Raw genomic sequence first — 23,769 nt, 5'->3', positions numbered from 1 at the left:
TCTTCAAGCTGAACGTACGAGAAAGTCTAGGCAGATAGGGCCTAGGTTTTCTTAGTAATCTAATTAATAAATGTGATTTTTCTAGCTTGTCCTTAAGAGAATATAGATGGCTAAGGTAAGCAGTAATAAAATACTAAAATGTTTTGTAACAGATATATGGTAATATATATTCTGGGAGCTTGTCTTTCAGAACTGAAGGGTTGATTACCTCCCCAGATGTTTTTTAAAATAACTAAAAAAATTGGTTTTTACTTGGGCTTGACCAGCCTCATTAGGCATGTAACAGTGTAACCAGTTGTGAATATATGCTGATAAAATGTATTTTAACCCTGACTTGACTAGGCTAAAAAAGCAGACTTACTCTTGAAAGATGCTCTATTCAAGTCTGTGAATAGCAGAGGTAATTGCCAAGAGTTCCTCAGAAGGCCTACAGACAGTAGGATGGCTTGTAGGAGGTATTGATGGTGTCTTGCTTGGCTTCTGAAAAAAGATCATGTTAGAGTATGTAAAACTCTTACTGCTGTTGCTGTCCTCTCCCTCAGTGCTGGACATATCTGATGTGTCTGAAGCACAAAGATTCTCAGAAGAGCTGCATCCCCTGGTGTCACATATGTTAATCAAATCTCTGATATCGATAATGTGATTTTACTTTACTGGAAATAACGAAATAGTTTTTGTGAAAAATCTACTGAGAAGTATGGCTGGAAGTTTTCCTTCTTTTGAAAGTAATCTAAAGTCTTCCTTAGCTCTCCCTTTTAACCTGATGCATTCTGGGCAACTGTACTACCTTGACCCATGGAAAGCGGAAGATGTCATCAGCATAGTATATGGAACAAACCAGATTTTACTGCCATGTATTAGCTGGAGTTAAAATTACAGAGGCAAATGCCAGCAAAGGAAATACAGGAAACAAATATAGAAGTGGATGGGATAAACCTAAAATATGGTAGATAACCAGTTCCATAGAATGCTAGTGTTGCAATTGGGAATGAAACCTTCATTGCTTTTACAAATCCAGTTACTAAGTTATCCATTATTTTAGGCGGATTTTAAGGGAGAAAACCTTGAGGTGGTGGTGGTGGAGGTGTTACATTGTCTCTGAAGTCATCTCGGTTATATTTCACAGAAAGAATGCTAAACAAAATGTTGTCTAAGCACCTCAAGCCTTAATCAAGTGATTTCGTGATTACTGAAAGTATTTGGTTGTGTGACTGTCCATTGGCATTCCTCATGATTTCTGTAAGCTTCTCTTTTATCTTAGGTCAGCATGTATTGTACTCCATATGCTAATTTATGAACTTGTACAAGACACCATGTGGCTCTCAACTAACAGCTGGGTAGTCCATGTGAGTGGATGCATATATCCACTTGGTCTCTTACCTGTGGCTGTATTAATTCAACTTCTGTTCCCATAGAAGAGGTCTAGGGCTTGAAATGGCTTTTAATACATTTCTATGTTAATTGGGTGACTTGTGAAAGTCAGTATTAAGCTTAGCGGAGCCTTCCCTCAAAATTAAGCATAATAAAACATATTTTGAGAATTTGTAACTTGAATACTTTGGTGTTAAGGCACAAGTGTTCATTCCTTAGAGACCATACTGGATGTAAATAGCAAGGTTTTGGCAGCAGAGAGTCTGCAGGCATGGCCTCTGTGGGAGGGGGCCAGGGGCTGCCCTGTGTCAACCACAGCCACTTCCAGTTGTCTTTGCAAGGGGCCACATGCAGCTGAGCCCACCAGCCAAGCTGATGGCACCTCTGTAAAAACTTATTTAAGAAAAGGCAAACAGTTCTGAGGAGGGGGAAACACAGGAATGCATAGGAGGAAGGAAGAAGAGAGAGAATAATGAAGTCAGAGGACAAGGAAGTGCTCTGTGGCAGAGCAGGTACTTCCCTGAAGAGACTCTGGCCCACTGATATGTTCAAGGCAGAGCAACTGCACCTCTGAAGGGACTGTGACCCGCAGAGAACCCATGCTGGAGCATAGGACAAGAGTGAGAAGGGAGCAGCAGTGGAGAGAAACTGAGTACCGACCCTGACCTCATGCACTGCTGCTTGTCTCGCCAAAGGATTGGCTTTAGCCAGCCACCAGCAGCGTATGCTTATCCATCCCCCTGCCCTGTCCTCTTTTCAAACACAGACTTCCCACTCTGTTGTTCAGTGTCTTTTGAAGTTCCCCTTTGATCCAAAAAAAGAGCGAATCAAAGCAATAGGGTGCAGACAGCTGATGTGGTTTATTGTGTAACTACTATCTGAAGGTATGCAGCAAAGGTGAATGAGTACTGGGAAGTCAGATGAGCCCAAGACTCCCATACTTCATTTTCATTCCTCTCCTGCCTGCAGCAATCTCTCTCTTGTTCTGTGTCCTTGCTCTACACAACAAACGTCACTGGTAAACCAGATGTGCCATCCTGTAGCCAGCTGCATGTGATGGCTGAGGTCATGGGCTGGGCAGAAGCAGTGGCATTAGGCTGCCTGACAGCCCAGCATCTCTGCCTTGTCCCGCCTAGCACGGCTTCTGCCTGTGTCACACGCTGGAGAAACCTGACCCCGTGTCACTTGCTCAGAGTTTCCTAGGAATAGACTTGTGTGTACTGTAATAAATAAACTGGTACTGACCAGCTACAAGAAATACTTAACTGCTGGGAGAGAGTAAACTCCAGGAATCACACAGCAGGCAACCTAAGCTGTGTTGATTTGAGCCCAAACTGATGTCTTGATTGCACCTGTGTAGGCAAAGGTGCAGTCCCAGCTGGGATTCTTATTATGTAATTGTAGTATGTATTAGTGTAGTGTATTAGGTAATTGCACTAATATGTGTGGGGACTAGTAAGAAGAAAGAGCCTCCACTACATCTACAGGGCAGCAGATGACCTCTGTCCTGAAGAGCTTGCCCTGGATACAATTAAGACAGAATAATGGAAAAAGTTGTATCAAGGGAAGGTACCCTTAAGCTTTCTCATGAGACTCATGTTTTTTTCCTCAGCTTCTTTTTCTGTATACTGCTACTTATTGGATTTCCCTGTTGAGCTGCTCACACCTAGCACTCCTTCAGCAGCAAGGTGGAAGCTGTTTAATGCAAGCATTCACTGACGTGTTGTGTAGGCTTGGAGGAGGGAGGATGAGGGGAGGTCTGGCTTACTTAAAACCCGAAGACTGTCCTAATTTTGTAAAGAATATGAGTCTTCTGTATGCAGGCCTCTGGAAAGTTTGTGGATAAACTGAGACCCATAGAGGTGCCTCTGTATCAAGGTGGGACTCTTTGTATGTGCATCTATTTATTGTCTTTAAGTAGAAGGAAAGTAGCCCACTTTTAATAAATGGGGGAAATGCTAGAGGTACATTTACTTTGGCCTGGCTAAAAAGCTGCTTGAATTTAATTTAGCTGAATAAATATTACCCTGTATATAAAATTTAAGTCTATTTAAAACTGACTGTAACTGATATAACTTGCTTGAAATCCACGAGAGACAGCCCACACAGGGATTTGTACAGGCAAGACATTTCAACATTATTTAAACTGCCATAGGTTGTAGGTGTGGACCTCCCCTTGGCAGCCTCCAGCAGTAGAAGTGATGCCTTTTGGTATTACTAATGGCAGTAGCCAGCATTTAAAACTTCGCTTCATGCTGCCCACCCTGTTCACACCATTTGGTGCTTTTGCATAACCACAAGTTTGCTGGCAGGGTATCCTGTTTCTTCTAAACACTAATGGATTGCACCTGACCACAACTGTCTCAAGAGCTCACAGCCTACATACTTGTTTTAAGTAATCTATCTAGACAGTCCACAATAGCACCATCTCAAGACTTCCAAAATGTTGATCACAAAATGCAATTACACTGCAAGAAAATACTAAGGAAACCCATCTGCTGAAAACAGCTGTGTGTATGTGGCAGTCAGGGTGATGGCAGGACTTGGAAGGATTTCTATGTTTTGTAGTTCAGTCCATGGCAAACTTCTAGCCTCTGAGCATATCACTGCAGATGTTTCTGCTTTCTCCCTAAGGAGGAAGTACACATCCCATGATAGAAATATTTCATGAAATAAAGTATGACATGCCTGATACAATGGCTTGGTTCATAGGGATATCACAGTTGTTTCTATTGCCTAAAAGAAGGAGGTCCCTTAGGAAAAGCTGTTGTCTTTGAGGGAGTGCTAAGGTCTATGTTTTTGGTATTGCTGCTGTTGCAGTCTTCACCCATTCCTGATTATCCCCTGAAACCCCTTCCCACCATGTGGTGGGTTTCCAGCAGGGGAGACTGTAATTCCAAGTGGACTGATAAGGAAATGCGAATGGGTGGCTGTGGAGGATTGTGTGCCTCCTGTGTCCTTAATAGCCTATGTTAATCACAGTAAACTCAATAAGGTTTATAATTCCATTATAAAGCAAAAATTTATTTATTTGTTTCTTTATAGTGTGCAATCATTCCCTGAAACTGCTGGATGGCAATAAGGTGCTTAAGTGTTACACTGGGAAGCAGCAGCTGGGGGCAGAGATTCTCAAAGTTATCTTTATTTGGAAGTCCAACTGCACTTCTGGCAATCAATTTTTTAATAACAGCCACATCTTTCAAATGTTTTTAATTATTTATATGTAGAAAAACTCTGCTATGATTTTATTGTATTTTAAATTTTGTGTCCTTCTTGCACTGAACCATTGACAGAATATAGTTTATTTAATTTATGTAGATGAAATTTAGAGTGGTATTTTACTCATCCATCCCTATGGGTGCTGATGTGTGGTTGGATACCATTGTGGCATGGTCATGGACAAGCCCTTTGTTCTTTTAGCAGAACAGCAGTGCTTAATCACACAAATAATGATGTAATGGTTGTGGGTTTTGGAGTCCGCAGTCAAGAGATGTGATATCAGGTTTTGGCTCAGACCCAGTCAGCCAGTTCTTCACTTGGTGGAAAAGTTTTATTCTTCTTTAAGCATCATTATTATAATAATTCTCTGACCTTTAGAGGTCAGATAGGCTGTTTGGGAGGACAGCACTGTAATGTCAGGATCTAGGTGTCTGCCACTTAAGCAGTTGTAAAATTGAAGAAAAACCCCAAACCTTCAATTTTACCCAGGGCATTATTTGTTAATTACTGTATGGCTGCTTTTATACTGCTGTCAGTGGAAGACAAAGATGATACTCTCCTATGCTTTATATTATGGAGGATGGGAATACCAACAAAACTGAAAAGCCAGATCCTACATTTCATGCTTGGCGATTTCTAGGGTTAGACAGAAAATGCCATAACTTTTCCCCATTTAATTTTTGAAGAGCTGACTAAAAAATATTTTGAAATGGCAAATTATTTTATTTTTCTCCTCTTGAAAGAAACCTAAGTCAGATGAATTTGGAAGAGCTAGATAGCTGACTTTGCAAAAATCACACCAGTTCTTTAAGCACTTAGAGAAGGATTTGGGGGATGGTCAAAAAGGACAAACATGCCCAAAGTGGGATTCAAGCAAAAGTTAAGTGTACACACTTGTGCACTTAGAACTTGAAAAACACTGCACAGCTGCTGGCTAACTCTGAAAGTAAATCAAGCAAATGCTCTGCTTACTTTTTTAGACTTTAAATACATAAACAGTCTTGGGAAGAAAGACTGACCCTAGGGTAACCATGGCTCATGTGGCCTGACCAGCAGGTTAGAGAGCCACGCATCTCTGCATTCTCTGGTTCACTTGACACAGCTTTGGGTTTGGTGATAGTCCAGCTCTAGCATGAAGGGTTGAGGCTGCCCAGTCCATCCCCAGAGCCAACCCTTAGGACACCACCTGCTACACAGGCTTGAAGCCAAGGACCACTGTATACCCACCTCCCCCTTTTTCTTAAGTGCGTGCTCTGTTTACGGCTGTGGAAAAGGATTAGTTTCTCCTCAATTTGTTGCAAGTAGTGATGCAACACTACTTCTTCTGTTCTTTAAATATAACCTTTAAAATAACTTCCAAAAGCTTGCAAACAGGGAATTCAGTGCATCTTCAGGTAAATGAATATTTGATATTTAAATGAATAGTAGAAGTATAATAAAATCCAGAAGTTTCTTTATGTGTTCAGCTTTCTGTGACTGCCCAGCTACTGTGGGAAGATTTATTTTATTTTAAAAAGCTGATCTTAAGGTCCTTTGAAAAATTGCCTCCTAGTTTAATGTTTGCTATGAACTTCATTAAACATTTTATGTGGTCTGTGCCAATTAAGACCATTAGTATTATCACAAGCCAGTAACCTCAGGGGAAAAAAATGGTTATGCTTAAAAACATAAAAGCAGTGTTATTAACAAAAAGTGACTTATCAAGTGTAAATAGAATGACTTGAACAAAATGTGCGTCATTGTACATGCAGGCCCTCATTTACCATCTGGTTTCTGTTTTATGACCCTTTCTGTGGATTTATTTTGTGCTAGTGGACAAACAATTGGACAATGCTTAGAAACACAAGCTGGAATGAAGGGAAAGCTTATGGCAATCTTTCATATGCTCTGTGTCATGTGGGGAAAAAGCAGTTTATAGAAAAGATGAGTTGAACTGTAAGCATTGCATCCTGACAATTCTTCCGTACAGTCATATAATTATGATTTCTTTTACTTTCTTCAGATTTTCATTGAAGTCCAGCTAAGAATGCAACCAACAATATAAAGTGAAAAAGCTGGGCATCTGAAGAAGCATCCTTCTACTTGGTGAAAATGTGTCTTATTTTTTGACAACGATTAAAAGACAATGGGGTCAAACACTCTTGGAAAGGCTGCAACATTAGATGAGCTTTTGAACACTTGTATTGAAATGTTTGGTATGCTCTTTCAATATTTTATTTTGTTGTTATTGAAATTAATCTTTTAATATAAGTCCTGCTGTTCTCTGGTTTAGCCAGTCTTTCTCTTGTCTAAGGACATTCCTGTTCTGTAAAATTTTCCATGTTTCAATTTGGCCCAGAATCATGCAAGCCAGAATTTTAATCATATGCTTACTGTATTAAATTTTCTTAATACAGATAATGCACAATTGTGGGCATGGTAGTTTTTAAAATGCTGGCCTTTACCAAGAGAAATGTTTAGATGAATTATTCAAGGAGTTATTTCTGGCGTTGATCTTTGTCTTGAGTGGTTACACAGCTGTGGTTTTGACCAGTCATTTTTTTAAAGGTTTTCCAAATCATCATGCAATAATTGGCAAGTATATGACCTAATGCTCATGTAATCTTTTTACTCTTATTAAAATGAGATGTACCAGGTCTGAGGGAAAGAAGTGATAAAAAAGACCTTGATCCATAACACCATTAATCATGACATATATCACATTGCAGTCAAATGAGTTCATGGGCAGGCTTAAATGTTTTCAAATGGGGCTTTGATTCACAAGGCTACATTTAGATTCTCTTGAGATGCAGGACAGCTTTTGATTGGAATGAAGTACTAATTTTTTTTTTCCATGTGGGGAGGAACAAGTGTCTAAAGGTGAGAGACTGAACAATCGATGGATGGACAAACCTTGCTACCAGCTGCAGTGAATCCCACACATCTGTTTCTGTAGACCACCATCAAACGTTTTGTTCTACAACTTCATTAAAGTATTAGCAGAGCCCTCACACTTGTTGTCTGTTGGAAATAGTGTCTCCTCTTGTATACACACTCTCTTACCAAGCACAGTCCGTGTGTGGCTCCTGTTTTGTACATCATATCATCTACTGTCTTCTAAAAAAGTGACAGACAGAATAATCTAACATTGCAGATGTTGGGGAAGACTGATTGTCAGCCAGCCTGCCAGGGAATGACTCTTTGTGTAGTTTCAGTGGCTACACTGCAAAGACACAAGGGTCTCTGTTAGGCAGCTGGAGATGCGACCTTGGCCACAGATGGGAGATGTTCCTTTAACATTGAATTCCTTGAAGCAGATCATTTATTATTAACTTAACTGCTAACTTAAAGCTATAAAGCTGCAACAAAATAAATACTGGAAGTAGTTGTACATAAATCATCTTCCCACCCTCTTGATGTGCAAAGTTTAGCACAGTGGTGCCCATGCCCCGGTTTTTTAGCTATGGCCTGTTATCTGCACTGGTTTGGGTTTTTTCCTCAGTTTTAATAACTGTCACTGCATTCTACCAATAGTTACTCTTCAAGGGGCATTTTTGTGCTCCGGTGCTCTTTCCTACCTCGTTGGTAGATAACGAACCAACATTTCCACTTTTGATCTTTTCTATCTGACTCTGCTTGAAGAATAAAAGCTCCCCTCTGTTATGATGGGGTTAACTCAGTGTTTCTCCTTTGCAGATCACAAAGGAAACCAGTGCTCCAGCCATTTGCCAAGAACCTTCCTTTTAATGCACCGGTGGTATCTGCCTTCAACAGAGCTGGCTGGCAAGCTTCTGTCCACATATCCTTTCACAAAGTGCTGCAAATTGGCATTACAGTGTCAAAACCAGGTTGTTTTCCTGACTGCTTGTAAAAATGTGCCAATTAATTAGTGACAAACAAGGTTTAGAGGTAAATTTTTCTTCAGTCTAAAAAGTGGAAGTTTGTGAGCTTCTTTATTCTCACATTAAGTCTTTGTGGGCTTTTTCGATATGTACACGAATACTGACTTTACATCAACCTTGAATAAGTGCAAATATGAGGCAAAGATAATTTTTCAAGTGTATCACAGCAGGTTGGCCTTTGAGTACTATAAATTTTCAGTGATATCTAAACACCTATATGTCATTTTTATCTCTTAATTCAGTAATCGTAAGTATTATCACATTTGGCTAGCCAGAGCTGGCAAGAGACCTTTCAGCAGAATATTCAGAATTGGAGAATAGTGGCATTTTTGATAGGGGAAAAAAAGTGCAAACCAGGAAATAGTCTCTGTCCCCTATGATGTTGTGAAAGTGAATGAAATATCGGAAGCATAATGTGGTTATCTCTAGAAGAAAAGTTTGATACTTTTTTAAATTCAGCTGGTCTAGTATCCATCTCCAGTGAATAAAAACATCATTGCTGAATCAAGGCACACAAAGCTTTCTTTAGCTGACCTACTTATAGAGATGCCGATGGGGAGAACTGCAATGAATTCAGATTGAAAATCTGCTACTTCATGAGGTAAATGCACTTCTGGTCCTCTAGCATTTTGGTTTTATGGTTCTGTTAATACTATCAATGTAATTTTGTTTGTTTGGGTTTTTTTACTTGATCTCCATTCTACAGTGAAGAGTGAATTTCTGTGTGTTGAAAACAATTAAGTTGAGCCATCCAGCTTTTAAGACACTTAGCTGCATCGAGCTAAAAGGGTGACTGAAAACTTGGGTTACAATTTATCTGGGTCATGACTGTTATGATTTATCAGCCTCTCAGAGGGAGACTACTTGAGTACCAGACAGAGGAGAGACATTTTACTTCCAGGTGTAACTTAGTGTAGGAGAGGAAGATTGACTCCGGGCTGTAGACTTCAGTTCATGCAATCCCTACATAATTTATGGTGACAGGAGTGTGTTAGTGATGCAAAAGTTGCTACAGGTTGGGAGTGTTCCAAATCTTGCACCAACTGCTCTGACCTTGTTTCCATGGGAAAGCTTTCATGTGTTGGGCTGTTCTTACGTAGGAACATTTCCCTGTAAAAGAGAAAGCATGAATTTTTAAGTAATTATGATGTAACCTGCTTCACTCAAACAAATGTTTTTTCCTCCTTCCTCTGGATGAAGTTATATCACTGAGAAGAAAGGTGAGGGGGGTTACTGAAGGCCAGACTGATAAAGCCTTTTCCACTCCCCCTTACATAGAGGAGGAGGCTTATATGGTTTACATGTAACCTTACGTGGCTTACATCTGCTTTACACAGTTATTGTGGTAGAACTGCCGCTCAAATTCACATTTGCATTTTCATTGAGAAGTCTTTTCTGAGCAGACCAAGTTGTCTCACTTGGACAGGGACCAAGTGCAAGTGTTATTTGGGTGTCCCGGCAGCCTGAGTCAGGACACCACGTGTGTGCCTTCTGTGAGTGTCGCCTGAGACATCACTTTAATTTTACATTTCAATAGAATACTGCTTTGTTGTGCTGTTGTGAGTTAAGCAAAGAAAATTAAAAGATAAAGTGGCTTTTGCCACTTCAGTGTCACAAATAATTACAGAAGTAACAGGCTGAGGTAGTTCACTCTCTCTGTCTAAAGAACAGTGGATCTGAAAAAAGTCCTATTAAAAAGATATATGTAAAATATATGCAGCCACTGAATGTTATACCTGAGTCTCTCTTAACTGCTGTCTGTGGATTTCAGATACTGGATTTTGGAATTTCCTGCAGAATTTAACTTGGATCTTGGGCTGATTCGTTTGACTGAAGAGTTTCAAGAAGTAGCCAGCCAGCTCGGATATGAGGATCACATCCATCTTATTGATATCTCCAGCATGTAAGAATGTCATGAGCTGCAACATCTTAGTGTCTGGAACAGCAGAATTCTAGTTCTGTACAAAGTATAAAAATATTAAGGGCTGTCTTGATCTTGAGAGAGCAAAAAAAGCACTTGCAAATCATCTTTAAATTTGAAGCTACTAAAAATTTGAAGTTATAGTTACACAATAAAGAGAAGATTCCTATCTTTAAGTTTTTCATATAAACAGGAGATAAATTATTTTTCTGGCAAAGCAAGTGCCAATTAAGTGATTAGTATTACTTTTTTTTCCTATACATTTTCATACAGAATAACAAGCAATGTAGTGACTGGAATGCTGTGTAAATCTTAGATCTTCTTGGAGAAGCTTTCTTGTCCTCTCACCAGTAATCTCTTAGTTTTTTGTAATATTTTCTATTATTTAACTGGAGAATTTTTAGCATTCACATTTGTAGTTGCATCGCATCAAAATTATTACAGCTACTATTTCCTTGACAAGCTGAAATGAAAGTTACCTTTTAAACATCACCAGACATGCTTTTGCATCTCATTTGATATTGTAGATTTTCTTTTAAAATATGGCACATGCACGGTATTCAGCTGCTTCTGTTGGTCCATTACTCCAGGGACCTGTGCACTTACAGAGGAAGAATTAATCCTTGATGTTATTCAAGTGTGTTTTTATTCTGTATCAGAATTTGTTGTGAACTGGATTTCTTGTATTTCCAAAGCATCTTTAATTATGGCTTCCTGTATCATGGGGAAGAATACGTTGTCCTTTTGTTGTGATAGAAACCTGCTATTATTTATCACTTGTTGTAGTGCATCCAAAACTCCTCTCTTCTGTTCTGCTCTTGAACATGTCGTATTCTAAGTGTTTGTTATGTGCTGGATGTCACAGACCAGAAGGCTCCTGGTCCTTCTATGGTCAATTTTACATGATACATTCCAGCTGTGGCCTATACTGACATAGACCCAAACAGAATTGACACTTATACCTATTCTGTTGCAGTCCTTCCTATGACTGGATGAGAAGAGTTACACAGAGGAAGAAGATTTCCAAGAAAGGAAAAGCCTGCCTGCTGTTTGACCATCTGGAGCCCATTGAGCTAGCTGAGCATCTCACTTTTTTGGAGCATAAATCATTTAGGAGAATTTCTGTAAGAAGCCCACAACTTTGTTGCTTGCATTAGGAGCCTGTCTTTAAAGAGTGTTCACATGGTTTCACATTTATGAATTTTTTTCTCAATATTTCAGTGTAGTAAATCTTTATACTCTCTCGTGTGATATACATAGCCATGCACTTCCTTGACCTTTTTCATGTCTGATGATTTTTGGCACTGAGGGAAATTCAGTTGCTTCTTTTCGCAGAGGATTGTACAAGGACTAGAGGCAAAAGTGGTTGAAAACTAAAGTTGAAGCTAAAACAAAGCAAATGAGTAAGACAAATGCCAAAAGAAATGCTGATTTCTGCTGGCAAATATCCACATGAAAGGGTCACATGCCATTACTGTATCAGGTGGCAAATGGAAGCAGTAAGTTACTAAGATGAAAAATGAGACCTTTTTTTCAAGTGTTTAGGAGCATGAGAGAAATCAAACTCCCAAACTAAGAAAAATATCTGAGTTTTTTTGTTTGTTTCAAGAGAGGAAGGAAAAAGAGATCAATGAGGAGCTGAGACCAGTCTAAATAGAATCACTTTTGATGTCACTTAATAATGTTCAAAGGTTAATTACTCTAGACTTCAAATCATGGGAAAACACCCTACTGTGATCTGTGCAATGCTAACCTCAAAGTAGGAGAGAAGGACAAGAAAAAAGGCATGGATTTCTAATTAGACTTAAGATGCATTTGAATTCCTTTGGGGATTCCAGGAAGAAAACTCAAACCTGCAATGAATTTTCTTTTTTTTTTTCCTTGCTGTTTCTAACTGAATTTTCCTATCACAAATGATTCTCTGCAACCAGTGAGAGTTAACCAATCTTGTACTACTTGTTCTCTCAAAGATATGTAATTGTAGAATATGATTAGTCTGAATTCTGTCTTTGGTTTTACCTGTTTAAAGAAAAATGGGGAAGAAGGAAGGGCAGTGTTAACTATAACAAAAAAAATTAAAATTATCTGAACACTGAAATACTGTTTATCTGCAGCTAGGAGACAAGAATCTGTTGTGTTAGAGTATAAGCCCTCGTATGTTTTTCTAGCAGGCTGGTTTTGATCAGCTAAGATCCAGAAACCCATCTTGTCTGGCATTGGTAGCAGCTCTATACACAAGCTAAAGTTATGCCATTAGTTACTGAAAACCTTCCTTTAAGGGACAGCTGAAGAATGTTTTTCAAACATTTAAGGAAGTTTAATTTTTGGGATCCTATAGAGTACTATGGCTTGAGGGTGTCAAATGAAACTACACAGAATAAAATGTGTTGAGTAAATTGCGGGAAAGATGGAAGTAGCAATCACACTTATCATGCAGGCTTCTATATTTCCTGACACACAAACAAGCTGTAAGTTGACATTTAAAGAAAAGCCAAACCAAAACAACAGCAAAAAACTTTTAACGAAGAGCTGTTGTGCAGACCCTGAATCATGGTCACTTTCTAAACAAGAGGAGCTTTAAAAAGAAAAAAAAGCACTGACGTTTCAATTTGATTCTTCAGTTGTCCACTGTTTTACTGAAAGAGCCTTTTCTCTGTTAGTTCACAGACTACCAAAGCTATGTGATCCATGGCTGCTTGGAGAACAATCCTACTTTGGAGAGATCTATTGCTTTATTTAATGGCATCTCTAAATGGGTCCAACTCATGGTTCTCAGCAAACCGACACCCCAGCAAAGAGCAGAAGTAATCACAAAGTTTATCAATGTTGCACAGGTAAGTCTCACTGATGACTTTTTTTCTTTCCATACTAAGCAGGAATATAGATGGAGATTGCAGTAAACAAATCAGGTGATGCTATTTGTGTTATTTCCTCAGTGAATAGCCTGTTCAACATCACTGGAGGTTATTTGTTCAGATGTGGTGTGCCTGCATTTTTTAACTAGCAGACATAACTATATAATAATTTTTCTTTGTTGTATTCCAGTTGGCAACTGTCATTATTGTGTGTTTCTTCTGGAGCTAAGTTAATTAAAAATGAAATGCTGAACCATTCTGTTATGTGCCCTGGTTTAGTGATTTCTGCTTTAGCCATGATGGTTTGTCTCCCTTAACTTGCTGTGTGTGTGACATTGAAGAGCTGCTAGTTGTATTTCATTAACTTTTAATTATACATGGTTAATCTCTCCTGCAGAAGCTCCTTCACCTCCAGAACTTCAACACACTGATGGCAGTTGTGGGAGGTCTAAGCCACAGCTCTATTTCTCGCCTGAAAGAGACTCATTCTCATCTGTCTTCGGAAGTCACAAAGGTATGGTGGACTCCAGAACATAGACATATTGAGCTGAACATCACCTCTTTGAGGTCTGATGGGTTCTGCAGTGCAGGTGTCTCACCAGCACAATACTTGGATCATGGCAGGGCATCCTGAAAGGCATTCCTCTCAGTGGAGCAGGATGAGCTCACAGAGATCCTCTGGCTGATTGCCTGTGCCAGAGAGGAAATTAACGGTGTCGACACCCTGACAAGAGTTGTGCTCAGATTAAGGAAATGCTATGAATGCTTTCACAGAGACTTGCTTCTCTGGCTATTTGTAGGACTGGAACGAAATGACAGAGCTGGTCTCTTCCAATGGAAACTACTGCAACTACCGCAAGGCTTTTGCTGACTGTGTTGGCTTCAAAATTCCTATTTTAGGAGTCCATTTGAAAGACTTGATTGCTGTCCATGTCATTTTTCCTGATTGGATAGATGAGAACAAAGTTAACATAGTGAAAATGCAGCAGCTTTCCATCACCTTGAGTGAGCTGGTTTCCCTGCAAACTGCTTCTCATCATTTAGAGCCTAATTTGGATTTAATTAACCTGCTAACCGTAAGTATTGAGCATGTTTCAGTTCACTGCTGTGGTTCAAATGTTGAGTGTCAGTAGGAATATTCATATCTATAAAGTTAAGTGTATACTATCTCAGTTTTGAAAAAGAAAAGGGAAAAAGTACAAAACAGAAACAAGTTCACGTGAGGTGTTAAGAAAGTCAAAGAGAGTTTTGCTACAGTGGTTTGTGATGCTGGAAGCAGCAACTGGACTGTTATAAATCACCTGTTTTAAGAATGACAGATGGAGGGCTGTATTTATGTTAGGAGAAGTAAAAACTCAGTTCTGACTACTTAGAATGGAGGCTTATGTCTCCTGTGGAACGATTGGGTGACATGCTGGCATGGACACATGAGAAATTCCAGCTTGAGGACCATTACACTCTTGCTCCCCTGTGCTTTCCATGTGACACAGTACCCTTCCTATCCAGTAAATAAAAATGTGATGGATTTATACTAAGACTGATCAGGTACAGAGCTTTACACTAAGGAAGCTGACAAATATGACCCTGAGCTTGGAGCTACCAAGCTGGTGTGGATATACCTACGACTTCATTGTAATGAGGACTGGGGACGTTTGGGGGAATAGGAACACCTTCAGTTGTGCCCTGTGTAGAACAACTTGGGAACAAGTCTTAATCCTGGTTAGTGGGACAGGAAAGAGAAGGCACCAGATGTTGACCACTGCAACAATCCTTTAACTTATATTTTGAACTATGAAGGTAGATATTTATTATCTTGTTTTGTTTTTGTAGGGACTGAGAGTTGCTTTCTTTGGCTTTGAATAGGGGGAAGTGGAACCTCAGGCTTTAGGGAACTGAGCAATAAAAAAGTGAGTCCAAAAGGGTAGAAATTAGACAATGTGAAGTGAGAGATGGAAGCTGAACTGCTGCTACCCCTTTCATTAGCTGCTCTCTCTTCTTGGTGACAACCTGTTTTCCAAAAGGAGGAGAATGCTAAAGATTTTTTGAAGACCTTTCAGGTCTTCATATATTCATCATTGTATCAGCCTGATCTCACACAGTGTATCTGGTTTTCTTTTTTTAGAAAATATTTTTCTTGTTTTCTTTGTTTTCAGCAAAATGACAGGGATTTTATTTGTATTTTTGTATTTATTTCAGTGTGTTTCATTTACAAGGAGAAGTAATTGAGTACATGATGGGTACTTTCTCACCTATGATACTCTGATGCATTCATTCATAATAAAACTCTGCTGATTTTGATACAGTTGAACCAATCTGATTGTAAAAAATGAAGTTGTATTCTGCAATGTTGATTCCAGACCTGATCAAGGGTTACAAATAACTTCTGCTTTTTTTTACCTGTTAGCATGATTCTATGGTAGTACCTTTATGTGATGATGGAGACAGCCCATCTAGGCTGTTTATCTAGGTAGACAGGTGTAGGTATCCTAAAACCTTTCCAGGGCAATTGTGTCTTCACATTAGTCACTGGAAGTGTAGCTGTGGATCAAGTACATTTGATAGTGTGGGAGTATCAATTTAAAATGGTGACTTCTGAAAAGGGAAAAACCAACAAATTTCTACAAAATGTTCCTGGACCAGAATTTTGGTACATACCATAATATGAATATTCTCATTTTTCTTCCCATGTGTAGATTGTGTCCTCATCTGTGTATATGAATACAATACTTGTTTGTTTATTTGTTTTACACTAGTCTCTTAAATAGTAATGATGGACTTGCATTGTAGATTAATTGTTTCTTTCTATCTTTTTGTTAATAAGAAAGTTTTAAATTATTGGTTGGGTTCAGAGAAATAGGAGAAGAAAAGGATTGAAACCCAAAACTGACAAGAGCTGATGACTAAAAATAGTTGACCTTGCTATGTGCAAATGGTCTTTTAGCAGATTTAGCCTCCCTTGCTGCCTATGTCATCTTCAGTTTTCAGAGCGTGAAAAATTAACCATTCCTTTTATTGCTAGGTCTTATCTCTCTGATGTCAACTGTAAAAATTTTCCCCATCTTTGCCTTATTTAGAGAAACTCCCTTTCAAATCTAGTAAATGTACCTAAATGTGTAGAATGCTTTTCAATTGTGTGTGAATTGGCTGACCCAACTGTTTCTTCACTTCTGCTGTTTTCCCATTGAGCACCTTCTATCTGGGCATGCTTTTAGTAGGTGTCTTGTCCTGATAAGCAATGTGTAAATCTCTTGCCTGGCCTCTCTCCCTTTCAGTGTTGCCTTTTACCCCACACTTAGCAAGTGCTAACAGCCTGGCCTGTGCTTGTTTGACAAGTAAATCACTGGGTACTGGTTTGCTAGTCCAACAACTTGCACAACAAGATAGTATTAGCATTTCGTGGGCATGTGGGAATATGGCCTGGTTTTTCTCAGTGGTAGAGTCCTATTTGCTCTAAGGGAGCTGATACCTTTCAAGTGGCTTAGAAATGGTGATGTCTGGGGAGACTTTGATTGGAGCTATAAAGTGAGAGCTTGGGTTAAAATCTTGGGTGAGAGGTGGGTAGTAGACTTCAGGCCACCTGCTCGAGGGGCTTACAGGCATTTTTAAGATGCTATTGTGAGTATAGAACAAAAGACCCTTGATTTCAGTGGTAGCTGCTGAATGGTCAACAGTTTGGCAAGTTCTTCTCTTGCCTTAAATGTCTGCACGCAAACTTGGAATTCTGCCTTCCCCCCCATCCCCACACCCCTCCACCCCACCTCATCTTGTTGTAAGCATAAAAAATCAGCTTCTAGCTCACAGAATTTTAGCTTTGAACAAGCAGCTGAAAGAAGCCAGCATTTTGCATGGAAGTTAGCCTGCCACAAATAAGGGAAAGGTCTGCTGTATGGACAGCAAAGACACATGCCAGGTTTACTGGCATAGGAGACTGCAAAAGCTGAGCGGGATGCAAGTCCTGCCTTGTGTTGTGTAAATGAGTCTGAGTTACATGGGCAAGCGAAGTAAATGTATTACAGTTCAGCTGCCAGTGAGCCAGAGTACGTTACATGAAGATGGACTCACTTCTTAGTGCATGATTGCTCTTAGTTTGTGATTATTCCTCTTTTCCTGACTTACTGGCCACACTTGCTCCACCCTCACTGACTTTGTACCCAGTGCTGTACCGCTCCCTGGAATCCAAAACTTGGAGCTAAGTAGTGAAAGAGGACCTAAACACAAGCTTGGCAGTGCAGCAGAGAGGAAAAACAGCTCTAAAGACAGTTTTGCCATTAGAAAACTTACATTTGCTAAGGATGCTTAAGGGATTTCCTTACCTGCTGTGCAGTATTTCCACACTGGTTTGTTTTTTTTACACAATGCGAATAAAAACCTGTAGGTAAATATTTCATCACTTTCTGTGGATTGGAAGTGGATCTCAGTTTCTCAACTAGACCACAGTGTATTTATATGAACCGTGTTAGAACTTATTTGGTGCCACCATTTTACCCTCGTTATTTTTATGTCTCAACATCTATTTATCTAACCTGTTCTGAGACTATATGCAAATGACTGGAAAGTCCCAGTCTAGAGAAGAGAATGAGAATTACCTAAACAATCAAACTGAAAGTCACCCCCCAACTTGTGTTCAGTAAGTTCCACTTAGAGAAAAAAAGTAAGTCATGCGTTTCTGATCACTCCCCTACCCTTCTCAATCCCCCTCCAAATTGCTCAGAAAAAAAATAGGACAGCAATGATAGTAAAATTAGAATAGAAAATGCCACTCACTATAAAGGTTATTCTAGGAAAACTCTTATTGCACTTTATTTGTCAGAGCAAAACTGTAAATAAAATATAAAATGAATGTTTATATAACTGCATGGTCATCACGCTTGTAATTTTTGTGCTAATGCATGAAACTTCTGAACTAGACAACACCTTCTTCTTTGTGTGCTTACACACTGTGCCTAATGAAGTTATAACCACTGCTTAAGACAAGGTCATATAATTCAGGGAGGGAGAGATACAATCTTGCTCAATAAATACTAGTACATTTCCACTCCCAAATCCACACCCTGTTCATCTGGCCTGCTGAGAAAACTGTGCTCTTTCATAGGAACCAGACAACACCTTTTGAACTACCAATTCTTCTCTCACTCCCTGTCTGACCTGATAATATCATGCGCTCCAACTGAGTGCTTTTTATTTTATGCCACCAAGGAACCTCAGAGTACAGTCACTGAATATCTCACCATATGAATAATATTTATTACAGCACCTATTGGTTCCATGTTGTCTTTAGGACAAGCCCTTACCTAACACTCTGACAGCAGCATGCTGGCTGGTAAAGGAACCTGCAGGATGCACATCCTTTCACTGTGCCCTTAACCAAATTACAAAGTGCAAAAATCAGCAGTGTTTCAGCTAGACAAAATGAATAATGTCATCTCCAGACTTCTCTAAAGCCATGTGTTTGCTTTGGGAGCCTGTTTTGGGAAAGGGCACAACTTCTGTCTTATTCATTGCACAAAATTCTGCCTAAGAGAGGGTGGTTCCCAGAGGTGGTTCTGCAGTAGGTGTCACTGATCCTGCTTGTTACTTACTTGGCATTTCAAATTCCCTAAAAATAACCTTCTGTCACAGTAGTTTAGTCAGTAGTAATTCTATCTGTCTGCTCAGGAACATTCTTTTAACTCAGCTTAACTGGGGATTTACAAGGTGGAGGATAACTTCAAATCATGTCAATTCTCCAAAGCAAATTAATGTAGAAACATGACCACAGGAAACATGCTGTGTTTGTTTCCTCTCATTGCAAAACATTAGCTATAGTGTTGATTACCTTTCTCCTTCATCACTCCAAAAGAGGAGGAATTTACTGCAGACATGGATCAGTGCAAGACCCCAGCTGCCAAAGTAAAACCAGATTCATCCTACTTTACACATATTTATGTACCTTCTCTTTTTCTCAGTAAATACTCTAGGGAAAAGAATGAGAACATGAAAGAAAAATCTTTCACTTATCTAGAAACAAAGCTGAAAGGCAATTTGCCTTACTTGCTAAGAGGTGATCAGGAGCAAGCCAAGCTGGGCTAAACTGAGATTGCTCTTGATGGAGCACTTTGCTGCAACAGTGGTGGCAAAGCCAGCCTGCCTCTCCCAGGCCTCTGTCTGCCCAGGGCTTTCCAGAGAGGTGTTTGCTGCATGGACTGATCTCTGTAGAAGAGCTGTGCTACTATGGCCATTCTTGAGGAACAAAATTTGACCAGAATAAAATCTGAAGTCCTTCCAGCCTAGCCCCACTATGACTTCTTTCCTGAAGCTTTTGTATTTACCAGATTGTTTTGCTGAGGTCTCTCACAAGCATTGAGCTGCTAGAAGAAAGTGTGTTTGTGTAAGGGTGGTCTTTGGAGCCAATGTCCCTCTTTGCATGAGGTCAGCATGCAGCACCGCTCACCCCTGGGCTCAGGATGAGGGTTGTGCCAGCCCCCAAGTGCAGTGCCTGACGTGAGCAGCAGCAGCGTGTGCTCACCAGCCTGGCTTGTGTTTGCTCTGTGGAAGTCTGCTTTTCCAGAAGGTGCACATGGCTTTGGCATGTCTCCTGAACTCAGAGTAGCAAAATGTTGTATTTACTTTCAGTGGGGAGGTGTATCTCTGCTTACAAGCCTGTCATATCCAATCCAGTCTAATAAATATTACTGTTTTCCGTTCTTTCTTATATGTAGCTGTCCTTGGACCTTTACCACACTGAGGATGATATCTACAAGCTCTCACTGGTGCTGGAGCCAAGGAACTCCAAATCTGTACGTCATCTTTTACTGTGTTTTGACATATTGCTTTTTTTGTCTTCATGCAGTTGATTAAATATTTAAATGACAGTTAATGTGTTTCCTTATTCATACGTACATAAAGATTTTTAGTGTTACATTTGTGTAGAAGACACAGTCACTATTTATAGGTTTTAGTGCGTATTGGGAGATATAAATATTGGAACACACTTCACAGTTCGTTATTTTTCAACAAAACCTCTGCAAGTCCTGGAAAACAAAGTTCTGCTTTAGATATATATCCTTTGTAAGTTTATATCAATTATTTATTGCATGACCCTTAGTTGATTTTCTGGATGCTGGTGTAGTTATATAAAGCAACACAGAATTAAAAGATTTGTTTAAGGCAAGGTAAATAATTACTGTAGTATTTTAAAACTGTTTGCTTAGGTATAATTGGCTGTATCTTGGGCTCTCAAGCAATGTTTAAACAGATGAGAATAGATATTACTCTTTATTTGGTTATGTGCAACTAAAGATAATGCTGCGTTCATGCATTTTTCTTTATTTTTTGGAAGTCAGAGGATACAGATAAATCTCATAATTAATAGTTGAATTTCACTTAAAGTATTACTCTTTCCTCTGCTGCCAAAGGCTGGGGACTCCACTTTCCCCTGAGCATTTCTTCAGTGTATTAACATTCTCATTACCTTTAATACCCAATCTGTGATGCTCTCAGGCTGAGCCCTCTCAAGTCTGACAGCAGCAGAAGATGAGGGTGGCTGGAAGTGTTTTGCAGGGTGTGAGAGCAGAGTCCAGGAGTCTGAGGTTATGCATTCCAGTGCTTTTTAAGATTTTGAAACATTCTTAAAAGCAAGCAAGGAAGCAGAGCCCTTTAATTTCCAAGTATAAGGCTTCTCTGGGGTTTAAAATAGTTAATCACTCTTGGAGACCAGTTTGAGGACCATGTGTGTGTGTTCCCAATGATGTATTATGAACATTGATAAGGAAACTAATGAATATTTTTACAGTCAACAGTAGCTCAGCTTGCACATTTGAAATTTCATTACTGAGTCTCCAGTGCTTGTTGGATACGATTTGACCACAACAGTTGCTGTTTATTTCAGTCATTCTGGGTCCCTCATGCTCTCATTACTGCCAGCAAAGTTGAAATGCTACAGCCCTATGCTGTGGAAGGACTAATGGACCGCTACTGTAAATGAAGAAAATTATCACATTGCTGCTTTGATCCCCAGCCCGAGCTTTAAGCAGAACAAAAGCAATATAAACAGTGCTGTGAAGTTTAACAGCACCCAGCAATTGTGGGACACTTTTGCATAAGGATCGATGGATAGCCAGTGACATTGAGCTATTGCTGCACCCTGATGGGTAAAAAGCTGCAGCTGAATCGACAGAAGCTGGATTATTTGAAGCTTAGTTCTCTTTGATGGAGTGCCAAAACACACAGGCTGTATTAGAGGGGAAAGAATCTGTAGAGTTTTCGTATGTGGAAAAATTTGTCAAAGGCAACATGACAGCATAGTTATATCATTCCAACTGCTCCTCGATTTGTTGTTATATGGGTACCACTCCCATGCAGGTGCACTACGGAGGAAGTGCCTCATGCTGCTGCAATCATTTTCTAGGCAAAAGTGGAGCTGATCTGTTAGCATATGAGTCTGCTGTCAACAGGGACTTGAGCAAGACTTTCCTTCTGCTAAAACTGGGAGGAGACTCTTCAGTCAGTATAGCAGCCTAAGAAAACACTGAGGAATGGCCACCAGCTGTAGTATAGCACCTCCTTGTCACTGCTTTTCCCCATCCATTAGTGATCTTCTTGCTGGGAGTTTTTGCTAATACAGCTGTTGTCTAGATCTGCCTGGTGCAATTATGCCACTGATGATGCACTTAGGTAATTTTTTTTGCTTTTCAGTAGAATTCATTTCAATGCCAAAATACATAGATGTTCACAAACATCTGAAAATGCTTTCTCAGTCTACAATACCATGGTCCCTGTGCTGGTGAAATAACTGGGAGATACCATCTGAATCACAAACTGCATGACCAGAAACAGTGTTTTAGAATGTTTAATAAATTCAACTTGGTAGTCTCTGGACAACTTTTCCCCATAGGATGCATTTCAAATACATAAATAAAATCATGGTTTTTCCTTTGAGTCTATGAGTGAAATAGAAGGAACAAATATTTCCCTTTGGCTAGTAGTCAGTAACATGAATTTTCATTGCAACTTGCCAAAAAAGCCATTGAAATTGAATGAGGCTTCAAATGAAATAGCCCAGAAGAAAGAGGAAGGCTCCAGTGGATTCAGTCTCTTTCTGTCACTGTGTCCTCAGACCAGCAGGTGTTAAAAGCTCTCCATGAGGTCTTGTTAGTCTAGCACCACACTGAACCTTTTAATACAGATGCTTTGAGCCAGTGCTTTTGGGAGATAGAGCTGGACATCCAGGTTCACCGTACTTCTAATTGGAATTTAATTTTGTTGATATAGAGATGTTTTCCTCCCAAACTTACTTGTGTACATTTGTACGGGTCAAAATCTATTGAGGCATTGATAAAAGCTGTTCTAACAGTTGAAAAAGGAAAAGCCAGTTTGATCAAGCAACCCACTAACAAATCCATTTTTTCTTTTCCAACCAAACACAAAATATGATCCTGTGACCATTTCTCATCTCAATGTCAAAGTCCTCAACATCACTGTTTTACGCAGTGATACGTGTAACATCTTTACATGTCTTAATTGTCTCCCTTTGAAGTCACACCAATTTAGAGTGGGACAGATGAGACCCAGATTCTTTGCTCATCAGCTAACACAGGGGCTTTCTGAGACTGTGGACCCTTTCCCTTCTGATCCAAAACACACTGGATTTTTTCTGCTTGACACTGCTTCACCTGCTAGATGTCCAGCGGCAGATGCAGGGAAAGGCCAGTATGTCTTACAGCATTTTTCATGCTAACTGGTTATTTTTGAATCCTTACCTGAAAATGTATTCAGGTTTGTCCTATATTTTCTACCTGAAGAATCTGAGCTGCATTCCAGAGCTACTCCCACTGTGTAGTGGTGTGGAGGGAGTCAGGCTGTGAGCTCCATGCATCCAGTGAGCTGTCAGCTATTGTTTTGTCAAGACCAAGATGTTTTTAGAATAAAATAGTCTGGCTGGTGTTATCTGCAGAGAAAGTCAAAGATTAGCCCCTATCTACTCAAGCTGCCTAGAGGAATCAAGCTGTACATCCTGGCACATCTCAGCTGGAAACCAGTGGGGTTGCTGAGCACAATTCTTCCCCTGCTTCTGCATCCTGCTGTCTTGCTGGTGCTGCACAGAGCAGGAGTATGAACTTACTCAGGTTGTGGCAGTCCCTCACGTGGCTCCTGAGCACGGTCCCTCCAGCAGGGATCTGGGACAGACTGTGTTGTGCTGGAGAGTTCCTCAGAGGTTTTACTGAGGAGCAAAGCAGGTTTCTGGGCTTACCCATTTCTGATGCCCGCTGTGTTCACAGACCTTCCTTCCCTCTCCCTTCAAGTCTCATAGCTGTTGAACCCTCTGGAGTTGTCAGTGAGGACAGACTGCTCGGGCTTGCTTCTGAGCTCCCTGGGTGGTGGCAGTGCAGCTGCAAGGTGCCACAGAGAGCCCAACTGATTCTGTTAGTGAAGACAGGCAGCCCTTTAAAGCCCTGCCTGATGTTTTACTAAGCACGTCTTTACGGGTACTCCAGTAGTTTGTGGTTGTAGCTGGGGCATTTTGGGCCACCTCTAATGGGGAATT

At 40.0% G+C, this 23,769-nt stretch overlaps 1 protein-coding gene across 7 annotated transcripts in view; it reads left to right on the top strand.

Moving 5' to 3' along the window:
- The window catches only part of RASGRP3 (RAS guanyl releasing protein 3), a 49,384-nt gene that overhangs the window by 13,841 nt on the left and 11,774 nt on the right, over nt 1–23,769 (top strand). For all 7 annotated transcript variants that reach the window (XM_017746435.1, XM_017746387.1, XM_017746397.1 and 4 more), the window contains 9 exons: nt 6,593–6,785; nt 8,266–8,368; nt 9,010–9,072; nt 10,243–10,374; nt 11,369–11,516; nt 13,053–13,226; nt 13,645–13,761; nt 14,048–14,323; nt 19,946–20,023. In XM_017746435.1, coding sequence (XP_017601924.1) covers nt 6,716–6,785; nt 8,266–8,368; nt 9,010–9,072; nt 10,243–10,374; nt 11,369–11,516; nt 13,053–13,226; nt 13,645–13,761; nt 14,048–14,323; nt 19,946–20,023 — 1,161 coding nt within the window. In that variant the 5' untranslated portion in view covers nt 6,593–6,715. The remainder of the gene's footprint in view (nt 1–6,592; nt 6,786–8,265; nt 8,369–9,009; nt 9,073–10,242; nt 10,375–11,368; nt 11,517–13,052; nt 13,227–13,644; nt 13,762–14,047; nt 14,324–19,945; nt 20,024–23,769) is intronic.

Source organism: Corvus brachyrhynchos, unplaced genomic scaffold, assembly GCF_000691975.1.
Source record: "Corvus brachyrhynchos isolate BGI_N302 unplaced genomic scaffold, ASM69197v1 scaffold70, whole genome shotgun sequence".
In the NCBI taxonomy this organism is placed as follows: domain Eukaryota; kingdom Metazoa; phylum Chordata; class Aves; order Passeriformes; family Corvidae; genus Corvus; species Corvus brachyrhynchos.
Note: the sequence above shows the minus strand (reverse complement) of the source record. Positions and strands in the feature narration are given on the sequence as shown.